At 36.2% G+C, this 19128-nt stretch overlaps 1 protein-coding gene across 7 annotated transcripts in view; it reads left to right on the forward strand.

The window, feature by feature from the left end:
* The window catches only part of INPP4B (inositol polyphosphate-4-phosphatase type II B), a 332585-nt gene that overhangs the window by 221569 nt on the left and 91888 nt on the right, over window positions 1–19128 (forward strand). For all 7 annotated transcript variants that reach the window (XM_064651566.1, XM_064651565.1, XM_064651568.1 and 4 more), the window contains 2 exons: window positions 5387–5534; window positions 15399–15529. In XM_064651566.1, the coding sequence (XP_064507636.1) occupies window positions 5387–5534; window positions 15399–15529 (279 nt within the window). The remainder of the gene's footprint in view (window positions 1–5386; window positions 5535–15398; window positions 15530–19128) is intronic.

A 19128-nucleotide genomic window follows, 5' to 3' on the forward strand; every position in this document is an offset into this window, starting at 1 on the left:
GAACCCTCCCCAAATTTTTTCCATATATGTTTGAATGCTGTAATTTTTTTCTGTGACCTGTTGAGACTCGATCAGAAGCAGGAGAAAAATTTCTTCTACGGAACTGCTCTTTCTTTTCGTCAGTTCAATGCGAGACTAGATATGTTTGTGAAAAGATGTTAGTTGAGAATTACTGAATGTACAGGAACTACATCTGATTCTAGAAATTCCTGAAGTGGAAATAGCTGGAGGCAGGGAGAGTATCTTGCCTCTCTAGGTATCTATTTATGGCATTTCTTGGAGACAAGATACAGAGCCAGTTGAACAATTTGGTCTAATTCAGTGCAACCGTTCTTTGATTCTGATTCCGAATGTCACCCAGGTAAGTGGGTCTTAGAGAAATGACATTTCTGTTCAGAGAAAATGTTGCTTTCACAACTGATTTCTTCCTGTTTGCTGCCTCCATTGTGTGTGTTTGATTGAGGTTTTTTTGTTAAGTTCTTTTGGATGGGGAAATGCTGCAGTTTGGGGAATGTATTTTGTTGGAATTTCCAAGGTAGATGTCAGTTTTGTGAATACTGAAGTCTAGATCACTTTGTCAAGAGTATTTGCATGTTATTCCACAGTGTATCTAGACAGCACTTGGCATTTGTTGTTCTCATATACACACACACAATATAAAGCCTAAATCCCACCTGACATTACTGGGGTTTATAAAATCAAACATATCATGGAGGGTTTTTTTTGTAGGTTTTTTTTAGGTTTTTTTTTAAAGAACTGAAGAGAAAGAGCAGAATTGCAGCTGCATATGCAAGAAATGACAGCATGCAGGATATTGGAAAGAGTTTGCAGCCACAGGAAGTTTGTTCTAATAAATACTTACTCTTCAATCTGTTTCCTGTGCTTGTGGCTTTCTCTTCCCACCTCAGCATTGCCTCCACTTTCCTGCTGACACCAGGCACTGGTTCCAGGTTTTGTCAGTCCCACTCTTTTTGCTGAATTCCCAATTTGTTTTCTTAGGAAGTTTTAGCTCCCCTACTATACTGTCAGCCTCTTTGCCCAACCCACCAGACTTCTCCCCCAGGATGACTCCATCCCTGGGCTTCATGTGAATTAAAGCACTCTGTGTTGCCTGGAGACTGGATTTCTCATATGGGTACCTGGGCTGCCCTTAAGCATCTTGCAGCACACATTGGCTCTGCCAAAAATGTACTCCTCCACTCTGTATGAATGACATATGCAGTTTTGTTGGTACTAGAAGCTGGGAAGGATGCAAGAATTTTCAGTAAAGGTAAACCCTTCGTGCATGTATGAGTTGTTTAATTCAAGTTTTGAGGTTTTACATACTGAGATTTCTTTCCCAAGGCTGATGCCATTGTTGGATCTGGCTGCATTGCCATGGATATGGGGAAATGCACAGCTCTGTAAAAAATGTAATATCAGAATTCAAGTTTATAAAGTGCAGAACTTTGTATCGCAAATTTCTGGCTTCAGTCTGTGCAGCTGGACCATCTTAACTGAAAATTTAACAAAAATTAATCAGTTTGAGCCAGACAAATTTCAGTATGGCAGAAGTGGAGGCAACTCACAAGAATTGAAGGGCAAGAAGCAGGAGCAGTAATGGGATAGAAGTGTCAGGTAACCTGATAACATCAACATTGCCTGCAGTATTTTCCCTGCTGGGTACATACAGAACTATCCACAGTACAGCATGTATTTCATGTGCATATATATTCAGTACATGTGTATATTGTTGTAAAGATTTCTGGTACTTTCTGTTTCTTGTTGTTTATCTGGCCTTCAAAACGAGGGAGCTGAAAAAAATACCCCTGTGTGAATCTTTTAAGCCTGTAGGGGTAGATGTACGTTGGCATTCTTCTCAAATTTAAATCTTAATATAGGGAACTCGCAGCCCTCAAGTGAGTTGTGTGATGCTTATTGAGTGAGTGGGAATGAGTGTTTCAGAGCCTGATCACTATTCTGTTTATACCCCAAGAGACTGAATTTATGTCTCAAAATTCAGTTATTTATTTATAATGTGGGAGAGCTTGCCAGTTGTTTGCATGTAAAGAAATTGTACTTTACAATAAAAAAAGAGAATAAAAGCAATTGAAATTAAGCAAAAATTAAGAAAGCTACAATTACTCTTCCTAAAGTAATATGCTTAATACACCTGTGTTGCAGAGGAAGATATAAATAGAAACACTCTTAGTAAATTAGTATATGACAGGTGATATGCTTGGATCTGTGTTCAATAGGGAACAAAAATAAAAACAGATTATTATTTTTTTATTTAACATATGGGGAAGCAGATTATTATATTTTTATTTTTCTTATAGGATATTGCATGGAATAAAAAGCACAGAGATCTTCAAATTGAAAAAAGAATGTGTAAAAATATGGATGGTTAAATATATGGTACTGGCTTTTAGGCTTCATGCTATATAGAAAAGCTTTTAAAATAGGTTTTTCTCTTTTTTAACCACAGCTGTTCATGTGGATTTCATTTTTTTCAATGCCTCTCATGATCACAGTCTAAATACAGGAAGGGTTACCTTTATGAAACCTTCACTTGTTTTAATAACTACTTTTTATAAAAACCAAATCTAGTCTTGCCATTCTTACTGTTTCGGTGGTTTTACATGCCTTCTAGAATTCTGTTCTAGACAACTTGCTTTAATTAGAAAGCAATTATTGTAATTGAAAAGGAAGATACTTCTGAGGTTTTTCTGTTTATAAGAAAAACATCACGTGTTGCGCAGCTTTTACGGACAACCTCAAGCTTTAACAATATTTAACAATATTGTATATTGGAATTATTTTGATTCCTTGTGAAAAATTCCCAGGCTTTTTTCTGAGTTTGTAAATAAAATTTTCTTCTTAAACCCATGGAGAAATGTTTTGATCATTTTTTTAAAATTTACAACACACTTGAGATTATGCTCATCTGAAAATTCAGACCTGAATCAAAGACCTGAAAATTCAGCTAGTACTTGAAGTGTAGTTTAATAATTCTAACCATGATAAAAGTCACAACTTTGGATCCGTATTTTCGGAGTGATTCTTAGTCTCCCTTGCTATCATGCTGCAGTACTGACAGGTTTTCTGTTTCATTTTGGTTTTTTCCCATGGTGGTGGTGGTGAAAGTGGAGAGATGGGAAGAAAAAGATTGTGCAGCTACATATGTGCGTTAGGTTCTCACAGATAAATGTGAATTTTTCAGTGTAATATGCTCTGAGTGCAAATGTAAGAGCTGTTCTTGGAAAAACATCCTGTGATAAATTTTATTGGAAGTAGCTATAAAAAGGTAAAATAAAGAAAAAGAGTCTTTTGTGTCTGTGGAATCATCATTTGAAATGTCCTGGTAATAAGTACCAACCTGCTTCCTACTAAGCAGGTGTCACAAAGGAAAAAACAAACCCAAACCAAAATTATCATCTGGTTTGGCAGTTTCTGTTTAAGGGCAGACCTGAATTAGCCCTTAGTTTCTTGAGCTCTCCCTGGCATCTGAAAATTTACATTCCCTCTCTTGATGATTGGTGCCATATATCTGCTTTGTAAACTGATAGAAACTGTTAATATTATTGACAAAACTGATTTTGTCAATTAGAAGAATCTCAGCAAAAAAGGAGGAAAATAAGGAATATGCATTGCAGCATATTTTAATCAAGTGGTACAGTAAAGCCCAGACACTGAGTGTAAGTTGATTGTAGGAACGGGACTTGGAGATGCTTTTTTTGTAGTGGACAGTAGTTAAGTCTGTGTGGAGAGGATTATCAAGCTGTAAAAATGCTTGAACATTAAGGTATTTGGGGTGTTAGTAGAAAAAAAAAATCTGTTATTCATTTGCCATAGCTATCAAGCATCTCTTAGGCTTATTTCATAACAGTTAAGTCAGATTTTAGTTTTTGAAATTAAAATCGCTAATAACTAAAGGCAAAATGACTCTAAAAAAGCTTCCAGCTTTTTTTATCAGACTAGTGATTAAAGGCATCTCAATAGAGTGATGGAAATAGAAAGCAATACACCTGCAATTACTTAAAACATGATTACTTATGGCATTTCTTTCTTTGAGTTGCCAGCAATGGGTTTATTACAGGTATCTTTGAATCTCTAGTCTTGTTGCTTAAAGGACTTCTTTTAAAAAAGTTTTCTTAGACAGACAGCACAGTTTGTGTGTCTTTAATGTCTTGGTCTGTGTTTTTCATTCTCTATAAATCAGCCTACATAAGCATTAATGGTGGCAGTGAGTTGTGAAGTTGAAATTTCTGTTAGTAGATGTCATTTTGACAGCAGTAGTTTCCTTGCTGCCCACATGGGGAATGCATTCCTTTGAGTTATAGACCACTCAGTGGCAGATCAATGGGAGCCTCCTGTAAGGCAGCTTTTACCAGGAGGCTTGTAGAAAGGTACCATTGGAGGATTGGGATGGCTGTCCAAAGGCATTCTGTGTTAGGAAACAGCAGATGTGTGTGTTAAATGACAATCATTTGTCTCCAAGTGAGCTTATCAGAGTAGTCAAATAGAACTACTTTTTTTCCTCAGCTTTTTCCCTATCCTTTCTGGAAAATAAGAGGAGGGTAAAAAAGAAGATAGAAAGGAGACAGTAGAAATTTCCCACCTTTATTATGGTGCATCGTTGTAAGATCTGAATGGAGGCTTAGCCAACCTGGGAGAACTTAAAAATAAAAAGCATGGTAGATTTTAAGCATAATCTTCCAAGACATCAAGTAACATGATTTTCCCATGTCAAGTTACAATGGTGATCTGAGAACAGCATGTGTAACATGTTGACAGGACTGATGTGTTTATTTCTATGGAGTGACAGTCTCTTGACAACACCGATGATCAAGGTAACTCTCAAATGGCATCCTCAGGACCATACGAAGGTCAAGTTTCCCGTGATGTAGATGCACACATTCTATTTGTGTTAATGATTTCTGTGTGTGCATATCATGGAGAAGATGCATCAGATACAGTTAAACTCTGAGTCATGCTTCATTTGTTCTGTGCAATTTATTAGCATTATGATTCTAGCAGGTGGTAAGCGGTGGTGGGGACTGTATGTGTGTTTATAGTTTATTTGTGCATTCTCTTTCTCTTAACTGTATCTTAAATGTGAGAAAAAAGAGTATAATATATACTGAAATATTAAATTCACAGGTTGCCTGCTATGCTGGTAAAATGTGATTTATCTACTGTACTAGTAATACTTTGTCCTCCACATGCTGCTATAAAAAATTAAATAAAAATTCAACATTTTTAATAGAATTGTAATGGTTCTAAAATTAATTCTTTAAGCAAGGGGGGAAATAATGTATTATTTTTCCGTGAAATGGTTGTCATAAATTTTCAAAGAGTCATATAACCACAGTAAAGCAATGATATATCTTTTTCCTCTCTGCAGTGCTAAAAAACCCGATCTGTAAGTTATATAGATTCCCTACTTCTGACAACAAGTGGATGCGGATCCGGGAACAGATGGCTGAGACCACCCTCTCTTTCCATGTTCCTAAAGAACTAATAAATCTGCACATAAAGGAGGATATGAGAAGGTAAGGAGGAAGAAAAAGAAGCAATAGTAAATACTAAATTCTATTTTTGTAAGTCGGAATCATGCAAGTGATGAACTAAAAATATTAATTTGTAGTATGAAATGGGCAAAATACAGTGATCTTTCTGGCTGCTAAAAATTTACAGCTGTAGCTGAACAACAGAATTGATTATTCAGAATTTTTAGGACTCTAATGACCTCATAAGTTCTGAGCAATGAACTGTGCTAGAGTGTGGTCATGACTTTAAATCTGTGAAGGTCAACATTTGGCTAACAACATAAATATTCTGAAAAGTTAACATTTTATAAAGAAGCAGCACGTGACTAGGGTGTGAACAACACTATAGTGTGTCTGGCTTTGTGTCTGGGTAGTGCTAATATCACAGACAAACATTATGCAGACAATGGAAAATGACAAGTTTGTAGTTAATAAAGGAGCAATGAGAAGAAATATCTCCTCTTGCTAATGTAAATTACTTGGCTTAAGAAAAGGGTGCCAAAGTAATGTATGTTTGAAATCTTGATTCATGTTTGGCAAGAGGGACATCTGAGAATTATTACAATATGTATGGCCTGGGAGAAAAGGAGGATAGGGAACACAAGTGTCTCAAAATCCTTTGTATGTGCAAATTCCCACTGCAGTGACTAAAATAACAGCTTGTCCTTCAATCCTTGTAAGCTGTGCTGATAAAATTGTGGAAAAACCCCATTATTTTAAGCAGTCCAGGGCTTCCCTGAAAACAATGCCTTCTTTTTCCAATGATAGTGGATGATGTAGAAGAAGATATTGCCTCTTTCCCCATGAAAGTTGCCTTGCACATAGACAGGGATCTGATCTCATGTGTGAGAGAGCTGGTGCTGCATCCCAAAGCCAACCTGTGCACTTTCAGAAAATCCCTTCCATCAGAGGGACTTGCCTGTTGTTGTTTACAGAGGTTTGTCCTGCAATATGGAGCTTCTTTTCTTTTGTGTTTACCCCATCTGTTGCTTCTGTATGATCTTTTTATGCCAATAGAGCAGCATGTGGGAGACCAGAATCTTGATTTTAATAAAGTCAGTGGACTGGTACATACTTATGCATGGTAATGATGGGTTATAAAAATCCTATGAATTGTTATAATGCTTTATTTTATTCATGTAATACTGTGCTTAGGCATTTATAGCCTCATCTTGTTTGAGAATACTAATATGTAGGGTTTTTTTCTTTAGTAAGCAATAAAAATAGATTATGCTGACTTGCACAGTTCATGCACTTCCCAGATTTTCATTTGCCCCATGGGTAAATGCTTTTTAAATGTTAGAAGATTGCTTTAACCACTTTTACTATTACTCTACTATTCTCTCCAAAGGCATAATGCAAATAATAGCCCTTGCTGTTATTTCATATTATAGAACTCACCCCTTTGGATAAACTGTTAGTAAAGAATCACCTTGGTGTTTTGGTTTTTTTTCCCCCATGATTACTTAATACTCACCAAAATATAGAAAAACTTTGAGAAAGAAACAGAAGTAAAAGTTGCTCAAAGATTGAGGGAAGTGGTTCAGGTTTTCCTGACTGCCAGTGTGGTTAAGCTGTTCAAGCCTAGGAGAAAATGTGGGTGTGAAAGAGAGACAAGGTGGGAATAGGGGCATCTGTGTCATCTATCACCATATAAGTCTGTAGATCAGAGCTTCAGCTTTGCTTTTTGAAATAATTGCAAAGATGTCTGTTCTTGTGGTGTCCTTACATCTGTGAGCTAGGAAAACATCTTAGGAGGATGTTATTATGTTAGTTATTAACTTACACAAAACTTAAATTGTACCATTTTTAGGCTATTCTCTTCTAGAGTATCCTTCTCTGTGTCTTTTTTCCCCAGTTATTATAAAAGAATAAATATTTTTGTCTCAGAGGTCACTTCTTATCATCCTCAACCTGTTTCATTTTGTTCCTATTGGGGCTTCAGTATAGTCAGCAATTACCTTTAAAAAATATGCAAGTGTTAGTAAGTGCTAACAAGTGTTATAGGTGTTAATCCCATTCAGTATTGCATTTTAAATTGTAGTTTATGTTCCCTTTTCTCTTAGCTTTTCAGATTGTTTATCTCTTGATAAAACTAGTGTTCATTGTTAACCAAATAATTTGATTTACTGACATGATACTCTGAAGTATGTAACCACTGAGGATTTTTAACTTTGGTTTTCAGCATGAAATAATGTTTTTAAAGAAATGCATGCATTAAAGATTTTTTCATTCAAACCTCCCTGGAAGAAGTTTTAGTAGGAGTTATATGGTAATTTTTATTGTTCTAATAAGGATCATACAGTCTGCATTGCTGGTTTTTGTCATTCAGTTATTTTTCTTTCCTCTTTGAGGTGTTCCAATGAATCCTTTCCCCTGGTTTTAGTATGTCTTCACACAGATCTTGTCCAGATATTTTATATATGTCATGCAAGATTAGCCAAGTAGTTCTTTGAACCTAATGATTATAAAAAAGACTTAGTTTACAGTAATTGTTCAGGAAGTTGATTGACTCACATAATTGAAGCTTGCAGTTGTAGATGTAACTGGATCAGCACAGCAAGAGAATTAGGAGACTATAGCAGAAGCTGCAGCACATGTCTTTCAGATTCTTTTGAGTTCTTGATTCTTTTGAAGTTCTTTTGAGTCCCTTGAAACCAAACTCAGATTTGGCTGAAAGGAAATTCCACCTATACTTGAATTTGGCCCATGGCATTTGTGATCACAAGTCATAAACAAATTTCTAGGATAAATTACTGAACTTGAACCCTCTCTTCAGGGTACAAAACACACTCAGCCTTTTCTCCTGCATCAGGAATGACTGTCCCGTCCCATCACCAATGGCCTTTTTTGTGCAAATCTGTGCTGTCTGTCTGGTTTTTATTTCTTTCCTGTAACATAATGGAACGATGACAAAGTTCAGACTGTCTGAAAGATGTATGTTTTTCTACTTCCTTTTATTGCACAACTTCTATAGAGAAGTGGAGCCCCAGGCAGAAATGCCACATGTTGGGAGTAGGCTTTGATTTTTCTGGACCTTTGTATGTTAGTTTTCACGTGACTTGTTTTAGAGCAGTTGCATTGCAAACCCATGGTATTGATAAGAGGTAATAGCATTAAATAAAAGTGATTTGGGGTAAACTTACCGTGACTTCTGAAGCTGTTTGAACCAACCACGTTGAGACAGGCACTGTTAATACACCTACACACTTAAGGACTTTCAAAACATTACTTCTACTAAGTATCTTGTGTGAATATTCGTAGAAATAATCTTTTTGACACTTAAAAAAATTCCCAGATTTGTCAGTAAAACATAGCTCAAATACATGCTTGTGCAGTATTTACCCCACTGTGCATCCAAAGGCATGTGAAACCTCTCTGTTCTTACTCTCTGCCAGTTGCTGCATAGAGAAATATAAGCATATGAACAGAAGTATAACTTGAATTTTGTAACTAGTGTTTAGACAATTGTCCTACTCAAACAAGATCAGTTTAAAAACCATTTATTTATAAACTAAATGATCAAATATTGTAATGTATTAACACTACATAGTTCTCTGTCCTCTTGATTTTGCTGTTCACCACTGATTTTGGAAAAGATGGCCTCTGTAAAAGTCTAAGAGGAGTTTTCATGTGTAGCATATGTGACAGTGTAGTGCATTGGAATGTAGTAACATCACCTGATTTGTTTTGTGAGAGGTACCTCTACATAACATCTTGCTCATATCGTGGAAGTGAAGCAACATTGTCTTAAGCTGGTTCCAGTGTCTTCTGATGAAGCAATAAGAATAAAAAAATAACCAAACAAAACACCCTTAAAAATTCTATACAGTATTACTAACTACTAAAATATAATTTAGGATTAACATGTAAATTCCAGAGGTGCCATTCTGAGTATTACTGAATTCGAGACCTTTCTGCAAATGTCTGGTGCAGGAGAATTATCCTCTGCTATTAAATGTAAATCATAGAATTAACCTCAAATGGTCATGCTGTTTGAAGATGTTGAGTCTTTCAGAGATAAATCCAGGTAATAAATTATCCAAGGACGGGAAAGAGTTTGGAAGGGAAGGAGTTTTAAGGCAAGAATGAGAAAGTGGGTTTAATTTAGCTTATGTGTTGTCTACACTATTGGATAATAAAAAGGGGATGGTAGTGGATAGAAATGAAAAAGGAACTTAAAAACTTCAGGTCTTAGAAACAACATAAAATATTATCAAGTTTTTGCAAATCCCACTCTATTCTCCATATATACATTGAAAAACAGGTTTTAAAATATTTTTTAATGTAATTGTTGGCTTGGCTTTTTTTGGGTTGAGTAGTTTGCTCATGTGATTTTGATGGGATTTTTTGTGGGGTTTTATTTGTTGGGGTTTTTTTTAAACAAATGTTTATGACATCCAAAAGGTAGGCACAACCTACATTGTAATTTTTAGTTGCTTGTCAGGTTAGACTTACTAAAACCTGGAATAGTTTTAGGAAATTCTGTAAGAAGATGAAAATGGTAACTGTTTTCAAGAGGTTCTAAATGAAAACTATTACGAAAGAGAGAAAAATATGCTTTTATTCATTTTTGTGGTAGCTTCCCCAGAAGGGATTATATCCTCCTTAGTAGTTATTTGTCTGTTTTAGAAACAATATAGTGAAAAGGCTATGATTCTTTTCTTTCTGGAGAGAATGTTGTATTGCTTGCATGGGGTTTATTGCCTGTATATCACAGGACCATAACTTGTGCTAAAGAAAAATGAGAGTAATCTTATCTGCTTCTATTCTACACAAAAATAAAAATGGAATGGTTATCCATAAACATGTACACTTTAAAGCAAACTTTGTTAGGAAAAATAATTCCTGTGCTCCTTTCCTTAGAAGGAAGCTTCTAAGCTTCCTTTACTTATGAGTGATTGAGTCATACCCCAAAGCTTATGTTGTATATTTACTCCAAAGCTCCTGTTTGATAAATATGCAAGATTTTGATGCCTTTATAATATTATAAAATTTTTACAAATATAATCTGCAGAAATGTCTCATCTTTTTTTGAATCCTGCTAAGCTCTTTGCTTCTGATGTTTTGTGAAAGTGGATTTCAGAAGCTAATTTTGCTCGGTGGAGGCAAAAATTACTTCATTTTTTTCATTTTGAATTTATCATGTTTGCTTCACTGGGAATTGCATCACTGGAGTTTTGAATCTGCATGTATAAAAAAATTGCCACTTGATCTTCGTGCATCATTTTTGGTTCCTGTGCTTTTATCGTATGTCCTCTTAATTATCTCCTCTTCTTTTAATTACACTGATCTTTTCAACTTCATCTTTCAATTTGTGAAGATTTGTGTTGTGTCTTTAATGATGCAAATGGCTATTTCTGCTGTTCCCTTTTCTGAGACAGAGTAATCAGATCCAAGAAAGTTCTTTGACGGACATCTCCCTTCTCACTCATCTTGCTCATCTTAACATTTTGCTGATGTTTTGCTTTATTCTGATTTATTGTCACCAACCACAGGTTTTCACTGTGCATTCCACAACGGTGTCTGAACTGTTGAATCTGGTGGTAGTTCTGCAAAAACAAGTTCAATGAAAACATGATTTCAGTATTGGCATTTCCTTCGATTAATTTTGTAAATGAGGCATACGACTCATTCAAAGTTCTCCTTGCAGAAATCAGTGTTTTGTATTTTAGCATTGAATATGTTTTCTCTGGACTTCTAAGCTGTTCCTATATCCCTGTGTCCAAAGTGATGAGCAAGTCCTTTTCTGTTACTATGGTCATTAAAGTGCCTGGCACAAAGCAGGAGCTGTTTAAGTAGAAATTACCGATGTGAGTCATACAGGAAATTCCTTGTGCCTCTTTCAGGTACTTTTAGTAGTTCACTATAATCGTGCACCCAAGGTGCTCTTAGAAATAAAAAAAAGCATGAGTAGGTAAATCAAAAGGCAGAATATTAATCTAAGCTGTCAGTTCTCAACCATTTTTTGGTAATGGGCTTCTTTGATCATTTTCTTGGAACAAAAAAATTGCACGTAATTGTACTTGGAGTTTAATGGCACCAGTTTTTAACTGCTAATACTCTCAGAAATGTATCTGGTGAGGTAGCAGGTGCAGAACCTTCTAAACCATCCTACACATCAGTGTTACAACTTGTGCAGTGGCTCTACTTGCCACCAGTCAAGGCTGGGGAAAGCTCTAGTCTGCTAAAGGGCAAAGTGCCCACAGATTGTAGCTGTGCAGATCAGTAAATCCTTCTGAGAAAAAAAAAGTTGTTGATTGTGGGAGCTTGAACTGAGGCTTCACAACATTTCTAACTGCAATGGGATCCTGAGGAATCTCTTAACTTATTCTTACAATTTTTCATCTCTTCAAAATTGTTGTGTTAGCATCACTGACCATTAATCTTTATCCTGACAATCAGCCTTGTGTATGCAAACAGATCAGGATCCAAGGTTGAATTGTTCTGCCATAATGGCAGAAAAGGGTTTTGAAGAGAGGGTAGCAGGTAGATTTTACACTTTTGAATGGGGAGCTGCTTCCAAATAGAATGAGAAGTGCTCAGTGAAAGCTGGTGTAATTAGTGTACTAAAGGGAAGAATGGGTGTGAAAAACAGATTGTACCCATGGCAGGCTTAAAAATAAGCTAATTGGCTAATACTTGAGGTGGAGAATGAGGAATGGGACAGACAGTTTTCGTCCACATTCTGGTTAGACACAAATGGGGCAAGATTATGCCAAGGCAACCAAGGAACACAGAGAACAGGCAGGAGAATGGAAGTTAAGATTCACTTCTGGGTGGAGTTTCCACTGTACAGTGACAGAAAATACTATCCAGGAGACAATCTGAGGAGCTGAGCAGCAAGACAAAGACAAACAGCTGCAGACAAAGCTTGGATTTCATTCTGTAAGATGAGTTTTAGTTGATGCTGAGCACAAGATCTGTCATGGTGATGAGTGCAATTATCTGGAAAAGACACCGAGACAGGATTTGGAGTGGGGGAATAAGATGATAAATAGCTCTATTTTAACAACATTGAGTTTGCTCTGAGCTTACTGCTTGGTTGATTAGCTATTCAAAATTCCATGGCTACATTGGAAAGTTGAATCAATAACCGATTTGCCTTCTTAGAACCAATATTATAAATATTAATACTTTTTTTTTTATAGCACAATTGTTGTTTGACACAATTACTGATTGAAATGTGTTTTTATGAGGTGTGTTTTTGAAGTTATTCAATTAAATAAGTCCTGATACAAGTATTATAGTATTATTAAAACAGATTAAAAATTTCCAAGATTGTGAAAATTCAGATTCCAAATCTGAAAAATGATATGATTTACTCTGTTTGTTTTTGGAAGAGTCCTTTCACATAATGATAATAAAGCTTGGTACTGTCTAATATTGTTGATGGAGCCTAGATATAAAAAAGATAATTCTTTTTTTCAACCATAACCCAAAATTGTATTGAGTCAACAACAGCAGTGACAAATAGTAAAAAATCACAAGATATAAAATACTATCTAAATCCTATGTCTTCTGTAATTCCATTAGAAAAAAATAAAGCTATAACGTGTGCAACAAGGCTGTTTTCTGTGGAAGTGTCTATGCCATATGATCCTGGTATCTCATGGTTTTGATTTTACCGTATATTTAAGTGAAAATAAATTCAGAAAAGGTAGTATTTAAAGTTTCCACGCTACATATGCTCTAGATTGGTATAAAACTGCACTCTTACTTTATTTAAACATTGCAGATAAGATGTGTCTTCTTTTATGACATACTGGTAGCTAAATTTTTACTTCAGTGATGCGTAGGTGTTTCTGAGGTGAGACAAACGCAAGCCTTGGCGGCAACGATGACAGCAGGATTTGACATTTCTTGAAAACATGTTGAAGATAAATTGTGGGGTTTAAGTTTTCCCTTCCCATTGCTGTTGGTGTCAATGGAGTTAACTCACAGTCAGCTGGTTAAACGAGTTTTTGGTTTTGGTTGGATATTTTAGTCTGAGATAAAAGATTTCTACTCCTGCTTTTGTTTAAGATGAGCAGCTCCAGGTGTGGGCTTAGATAGAAGTAGGGATAAAATTCTTAGGTAGAATACTGTATTCCCATAGAGGAGGAGCAGTAATGTTCTGGAGGTCAGCCAGGTCCAAACATCGTTGCTAAAACGATTAAATAAGACAATGTAAATATTAAGGGCCAAAATATCTTCACTGCAAATAAACAAAATTGTATACCCTGACAAGCTATAGGAGCTTTTCTTAAGAGTAAGCCCTGAGGTTTTCATTTAATGGGATGTCTGATGTTAAATTGCTAAAACCTTGTAAGGAAAGTGGTCACTGAAAATGATGGGTTTATCCTTTTACTGCAGATGATTCTTATGCTCCAATATTGCCAGATTGTATTGATGGAGGAAAGTTGAGTTGGTTCATCTTTTCTTCTTCAGGTTGAATGGAATAGAAAAAAGTAATCATATGTCATTAGTAAACTCTCAATGAGTTCATGTATGTTTGTTTACATTTTAATACTTTCAAGGACATGTATAAACAAAAGGCCTTTATTCTGCTTCCATTGTAGTCTGTTTGATTTTGTCATGTTATGTTAACCAGGAGCAGAATTATGCCAATATAGCTTATTCTAATACTGTTCACACTAAAGCAAGGCTAATAACGATGGGGAAAACACCAATGTGTGGCTTTTCTGTTTAAGAAATAATATCAAGATTTTTTGGCTAATGATCAGAATTGCTGTGGTAATTGTAGCTCTACATTTCCTGTGCTGAAGGCTCAGTGGTCCTTCCCTCCTCTTGCTGCCCTCTCTCCCCTGTTTTTCCCTTTTTCTTCAGTAATTTTTCTGTATGCAAGAGCTGCCCCCTGGAAGCCTTTTTGGAGACTTCCAAGAATTGCAGTGAAAGAGTTGTCTTGATACTTTGAGGAAAACGAGGAAAAGTGGTTGTGCTGCAAAAATTTTCTATTGAACAATTCGAAATGTTCGAAGACTTGAGATGTTTCATTTTTGGTTTCCTTAAAAGCAGGTCCTCCAAAGTGGCTCTGGGATAGGTATAGGATAAACTTACTTTGCAAGTGGGAAAGCCAAAGAGAAATCCCAGCATACTGTAGCTGTGCTTGTTTGTGCAGGAAATTAAAGTGATCTCTATTTCGCTCAGGTCAGCTCTCAAGAGTGTACAGGAAAACTGATAATTTACTAAAGGATTTCCTTTTGGATTTCCAGTGGCATGTTTGGTTACCATAGCACTGCTGTTTTGACCTGATGAACACAGCTGCAGGGCTGGAGATTAAGTTTTAGGGGACTGGTTGTGGTTTGGTTTTTTGCTTTGTGTGTTTTGTTTTGCATGCTAAAGAACTGTGGTGAGGGCTGGTGTGTTGGTTAAACTGACTTATGTAGAAACACTGCTAGAAATGTGTTTATGATGTTTAGGAAAGTATCCAAAGAGTAGTGTATCAAAACAATTGTGCTGCAAGTGTTGGAAAGGAAGAAAACTTCGTAGCCTTTACAAAGTTAAGTTACACCTTTATGGTGTTTAGTATTTCTTCACAAAAAGTTAGTTGCTGTGAACACAGCTCTCTGGAGCCTGGAAGCCTTCTTACCTCCAGGAAAGGAATAGTATTTCAGTTTGTAGGCTATTGCATTTATAACAAATGAGTTTTGAGCACAAATTACTGCGTTATTCACTGACATTCTTTACTGTGTAGCTGCGAAACAGAGCTGAGAAGCAGATCTTAAAAGCAGCATGAAAATAGATTTTATTTCAATTAGGAAGCCTTTTTGATGTTTTGTAACTAACTTGCTTTGGATCGATTTGGATGAATGTTAACAGATTAATGAGTTAATTAGTACCTCCTCTTTTTGCCTTTTGGTACAGGAATCAGGAACTTAAAGACCTGGGAGAACTTGCTCCTCACTGGGACAACATGCGCAAAAGTGTAATTGCTCACTGTGATCAGATGTTGAGCATGTACCAGGATACTCTCGCGGAGCTTGGGAAGCACACAGGTAGGAATCGGTGATTTTATGAAAATAGCCTACTGGAATTATTTCCTGAATCACACTGGATTTTGAGCAAACAAAGTTTTCTGTCTGTTTACAGTGTGCCTTTCTGCCTCTTCCTGCTGGCGTGCCCTCCCCCTGCCCAGTTGATGAGATGTTCTCTAAGGAAATGGGCATATTTGCTGTCAATTACTAAAAAGGCTTTGTTGTTGTTGCTGTTTTCTTGCTGGTGTCAGATTTCTAACACCAGTCTTCACACTCACCATCTCAAATACATGTTTTCGATGACCATTCTGCCATAATTGGTTGTTTATTCTATACTTTGTTCTATACTCTCACCATTAGATGTTTCCACTATGGCCTTGCTCCCACAATTTTGTGTGTGTAGAGATATGATATGCATAGATGTCAGAGATAAACACTGTGCAGCCTAGAATATTTCTGAGAAAGAGATACATTACAGTTCTGAATATTGCTAAAAATAGAGGTTGAAATGATGACAGCATCTTGTGGAATATCTAGGATATGTTTATGAAGGGTTTGCAGTATTTCCTTCATTACTTCCAGCTTTTCACATAGTTCAAACAAAATTGCTTTGTGTGTGTGCTGAGAAATGGAGTAACCAGGTTTTAGTTCATTATACATTTAAAATACATAGAATAATTTCTTCATATAGATAATTGGGTGTATTTGCTTTTATTATAATGAATCTGTTGAATTTAGTAGGTGAGACACATCTTTCTCTTTTGAAACAGGCATTAAAACTGTGCTTTTATCCTTTAGCCATCATCTTTTAATGCAGGACTGAGGATGGTATTTCTCGTTCCAGATTCCTCTGGGATAGTGTTTTTGGTCACAGGAAAAGAGAAATCTTGTTTTAGTGTATGAAAAAAATCCAGTCTCCAACTGAAATTAAGCATTTTGGAAGCAGTTGGTCACCTGCTCAAATGTTTGTGGAGGAAAAAAGCTCATCTGTTGCACTAAATGATGTATAATACTTTGCATTTTTTTTGCAAATGTTTCTTATGTTTATGATTGTTTACCATTATCAGAATATTCCAATTCTGATTTTGGCAGACTACTGTCTGATCCAGTATGGCACTTCCTATGTTTGTTTTAACTAATATATATGTATGTGTTTTCAACAGTTTGCTAATTACATTTTGAAAGAACTCCATAAAGTATCATAAGCAAGCCAATAAATACATATTACGAAGGAATCAATGTGATAATTATAACTTTTGGAAAAATACTGAAAGGACTTTTTGAGATTAAAAAAAATAAACAATGTCGTCTATTAAACAGAAATCCTGCAAGACCTGCATTGTGCCAAGTGACTTCATAAAGCATTGGTAATGTTAAATGACCTGTCTTAACTGGGTCTTGAGAGAACTACAGTGGGCCTGGGAACCTGAGATTATTGAGGAGGATGGGACTAGAACATGTAAAAAAGAGTAGGGGCATTTATCTGAAACCGAAACAAAACGATAAATCAAAACAACCTAATAATTGTAGTGAAAGTGAGAAATAATCAGGAGGTGTTATTCTGGGGGCCAACACTAAATCTCATTTCTTTGACAACCCTTTTTCTCCCTCTTACTAGTAATTAATAATGTGTAAAATACCTGTTTGTATTTGGAAACCCCCGTTTTTGCATCTTATGTGAAAAGTCACCTGAACATTTCAGAACTTAATTTACTGTAATCAGTGGGACATGAACACATTCTAAATCCAAATAATAACCCAGTTCTTCTAATGAAAACAATATTTACTTTTAACCCTGAACTACAGTGTGTTTATTCTTATCAAATCACATTTAAATTAAATGATAAATCCTCTGGGTAGTGATTGCTTTTTTAAAATTGTTCCATAGAGGTTAATTATAAAGTGGGCGGGGGGGTAGAATTTATTCTGAATACTTATGTAGAACTAGGCTGAAACCTCAAATCTGCATTTTGATCCTGTAGGCAATGTAGCATTTGGCTGCCCAAAAGTAAAAGAAAATCGAAAACAGGTTTTTTCATGTATTTCTACTGTCCATTATTTGCCTTTAACCAGATTTTTTTTCTGCCTAGATCCTTTGCAACAAATAATTGCAATTCTCTGTGTAACAAAGATTAATTTTCCTACATAAAGTTTTAAGAATTTTGTCTCTACTGCCTTTTTTTTCCAAAGGAACAGGGTGGATGTGGATAAAATTCACTGCTGTTCCAAGATGACTTGGTTTCTCTTCCATCCCATTCGTGACAGTTCTTCTCTATAAAGAGTACACATTATAAGTTTAAAAAACAAGGTTATAGTCTTTGATAAGAAAAGGAAGCCAGACATATATTTGACTTAATACTGTAGTTGCACAAATAGTTGTGTTGAGGGAACATAGTAGAGACTGGATATTGAAGTGCTCACTAAGTAGAAATTGCGAAGATTAGGGATGTGAGCACAACTTTAATTTAGACTTTTCAGGTCACATATTTCAACACATGCCAAAAAAGATTTTGCTTTTCAGTTCAATAACGTATCACATTCCTGCCTAAGACAAAGTAAGATGCCTGCACAGATTGAAGTCCATTTCACAGTTCCTCTTCAGGTGGATGTCAGATGAAGGCTGTATCTGTATTCTGATATTTCCTAACTTTGAAGAGTTTAATCTTGCAGTAATAATGACAAGAACAGTTTTAATAGAGGGAATGTAGTTATTTTAGTACTTAAATACAACTTTTTTTAGTACTTAAATACAACTTACCAAGTTACTTAAAAACAGACAAATTATACTGAAAGTTAGTGTGCTGGTTTAAAGGTAAACGGGCAAGGGAAATGAACCCAACTCAAAAGCCATTATAAGTCAGTATAACAATTTAATAAAAATAATACAATAAATACAATTACACAGACAAACAATTGGTTTTAACCCACAAAACCCAGCTGTATAACCCAGCACCCTGGGGCATGAACAGAGTGGTATTCATTGGGCCCCCCTCCCCATGATGAGCCCCACGTGGTCCCCCTGAGTCCAAAAGTAAAAGGAGAGGGAAAACCTGTTGGTGAGTTCCAGTCCTTCTCTGGATCCCACAAGTGGTACAGAAATCCCAAAACCTCAAGATTATATATCCTCAGGTTCAGGCAGGAATGCCCAGTACCTCCCTCGGGGCAGGGAGTTCCACAATGGGTATGAGGACAGGAGCATTCTCCTATCTCACAGGCCTCTTAACACCCAGCTTATAGACTGAGGGGTCAGGCTGCTCTGGCCAGATGGTGTAAATGGTCTATTGATAACAGTTTCTGGGAAATGGCATGGAAGGCTGTAGAATACACAGTTTTGGGTTACACCCACACAGCGATGAGCTGGTCCCAGCTGTTCTAACTAGGACAGTCAGTTTTATGGTATGAATGCTATTGGCAAATTCATGGATCTCATACTTGAGCAAATGTAATAATTGATAGCAGGTGAGTGGTTCTTATACCATAGGTTTCTGGCACTGGATGGAAAGGATTCCTTGCTTTGCAGATCTTCCCTGAAAAGAGGAGTAACAAGATGCTGCATGTGTTCTGCTCCTGCTCAGGACAGAAGTGTACTTCTGAGAGCAGGCTCTCCTCCTATTCTTCCT

This window comes from Pseudopipra pipra, chromosome 4 (assembly GCF_036250125.1).
Source record: "Pseudopipra pipra isolate bDixPip1 chromosome 4, bDixPip1.hap1, whole genome shotgun sequence".
In the NCBI taxonomy this organism is placed as follows: Eukaryota; Metazoa; Chordata; class Aves; order Passeriformes; family Pipridae; genus Pseudopipra; species Pseudopipra pipra.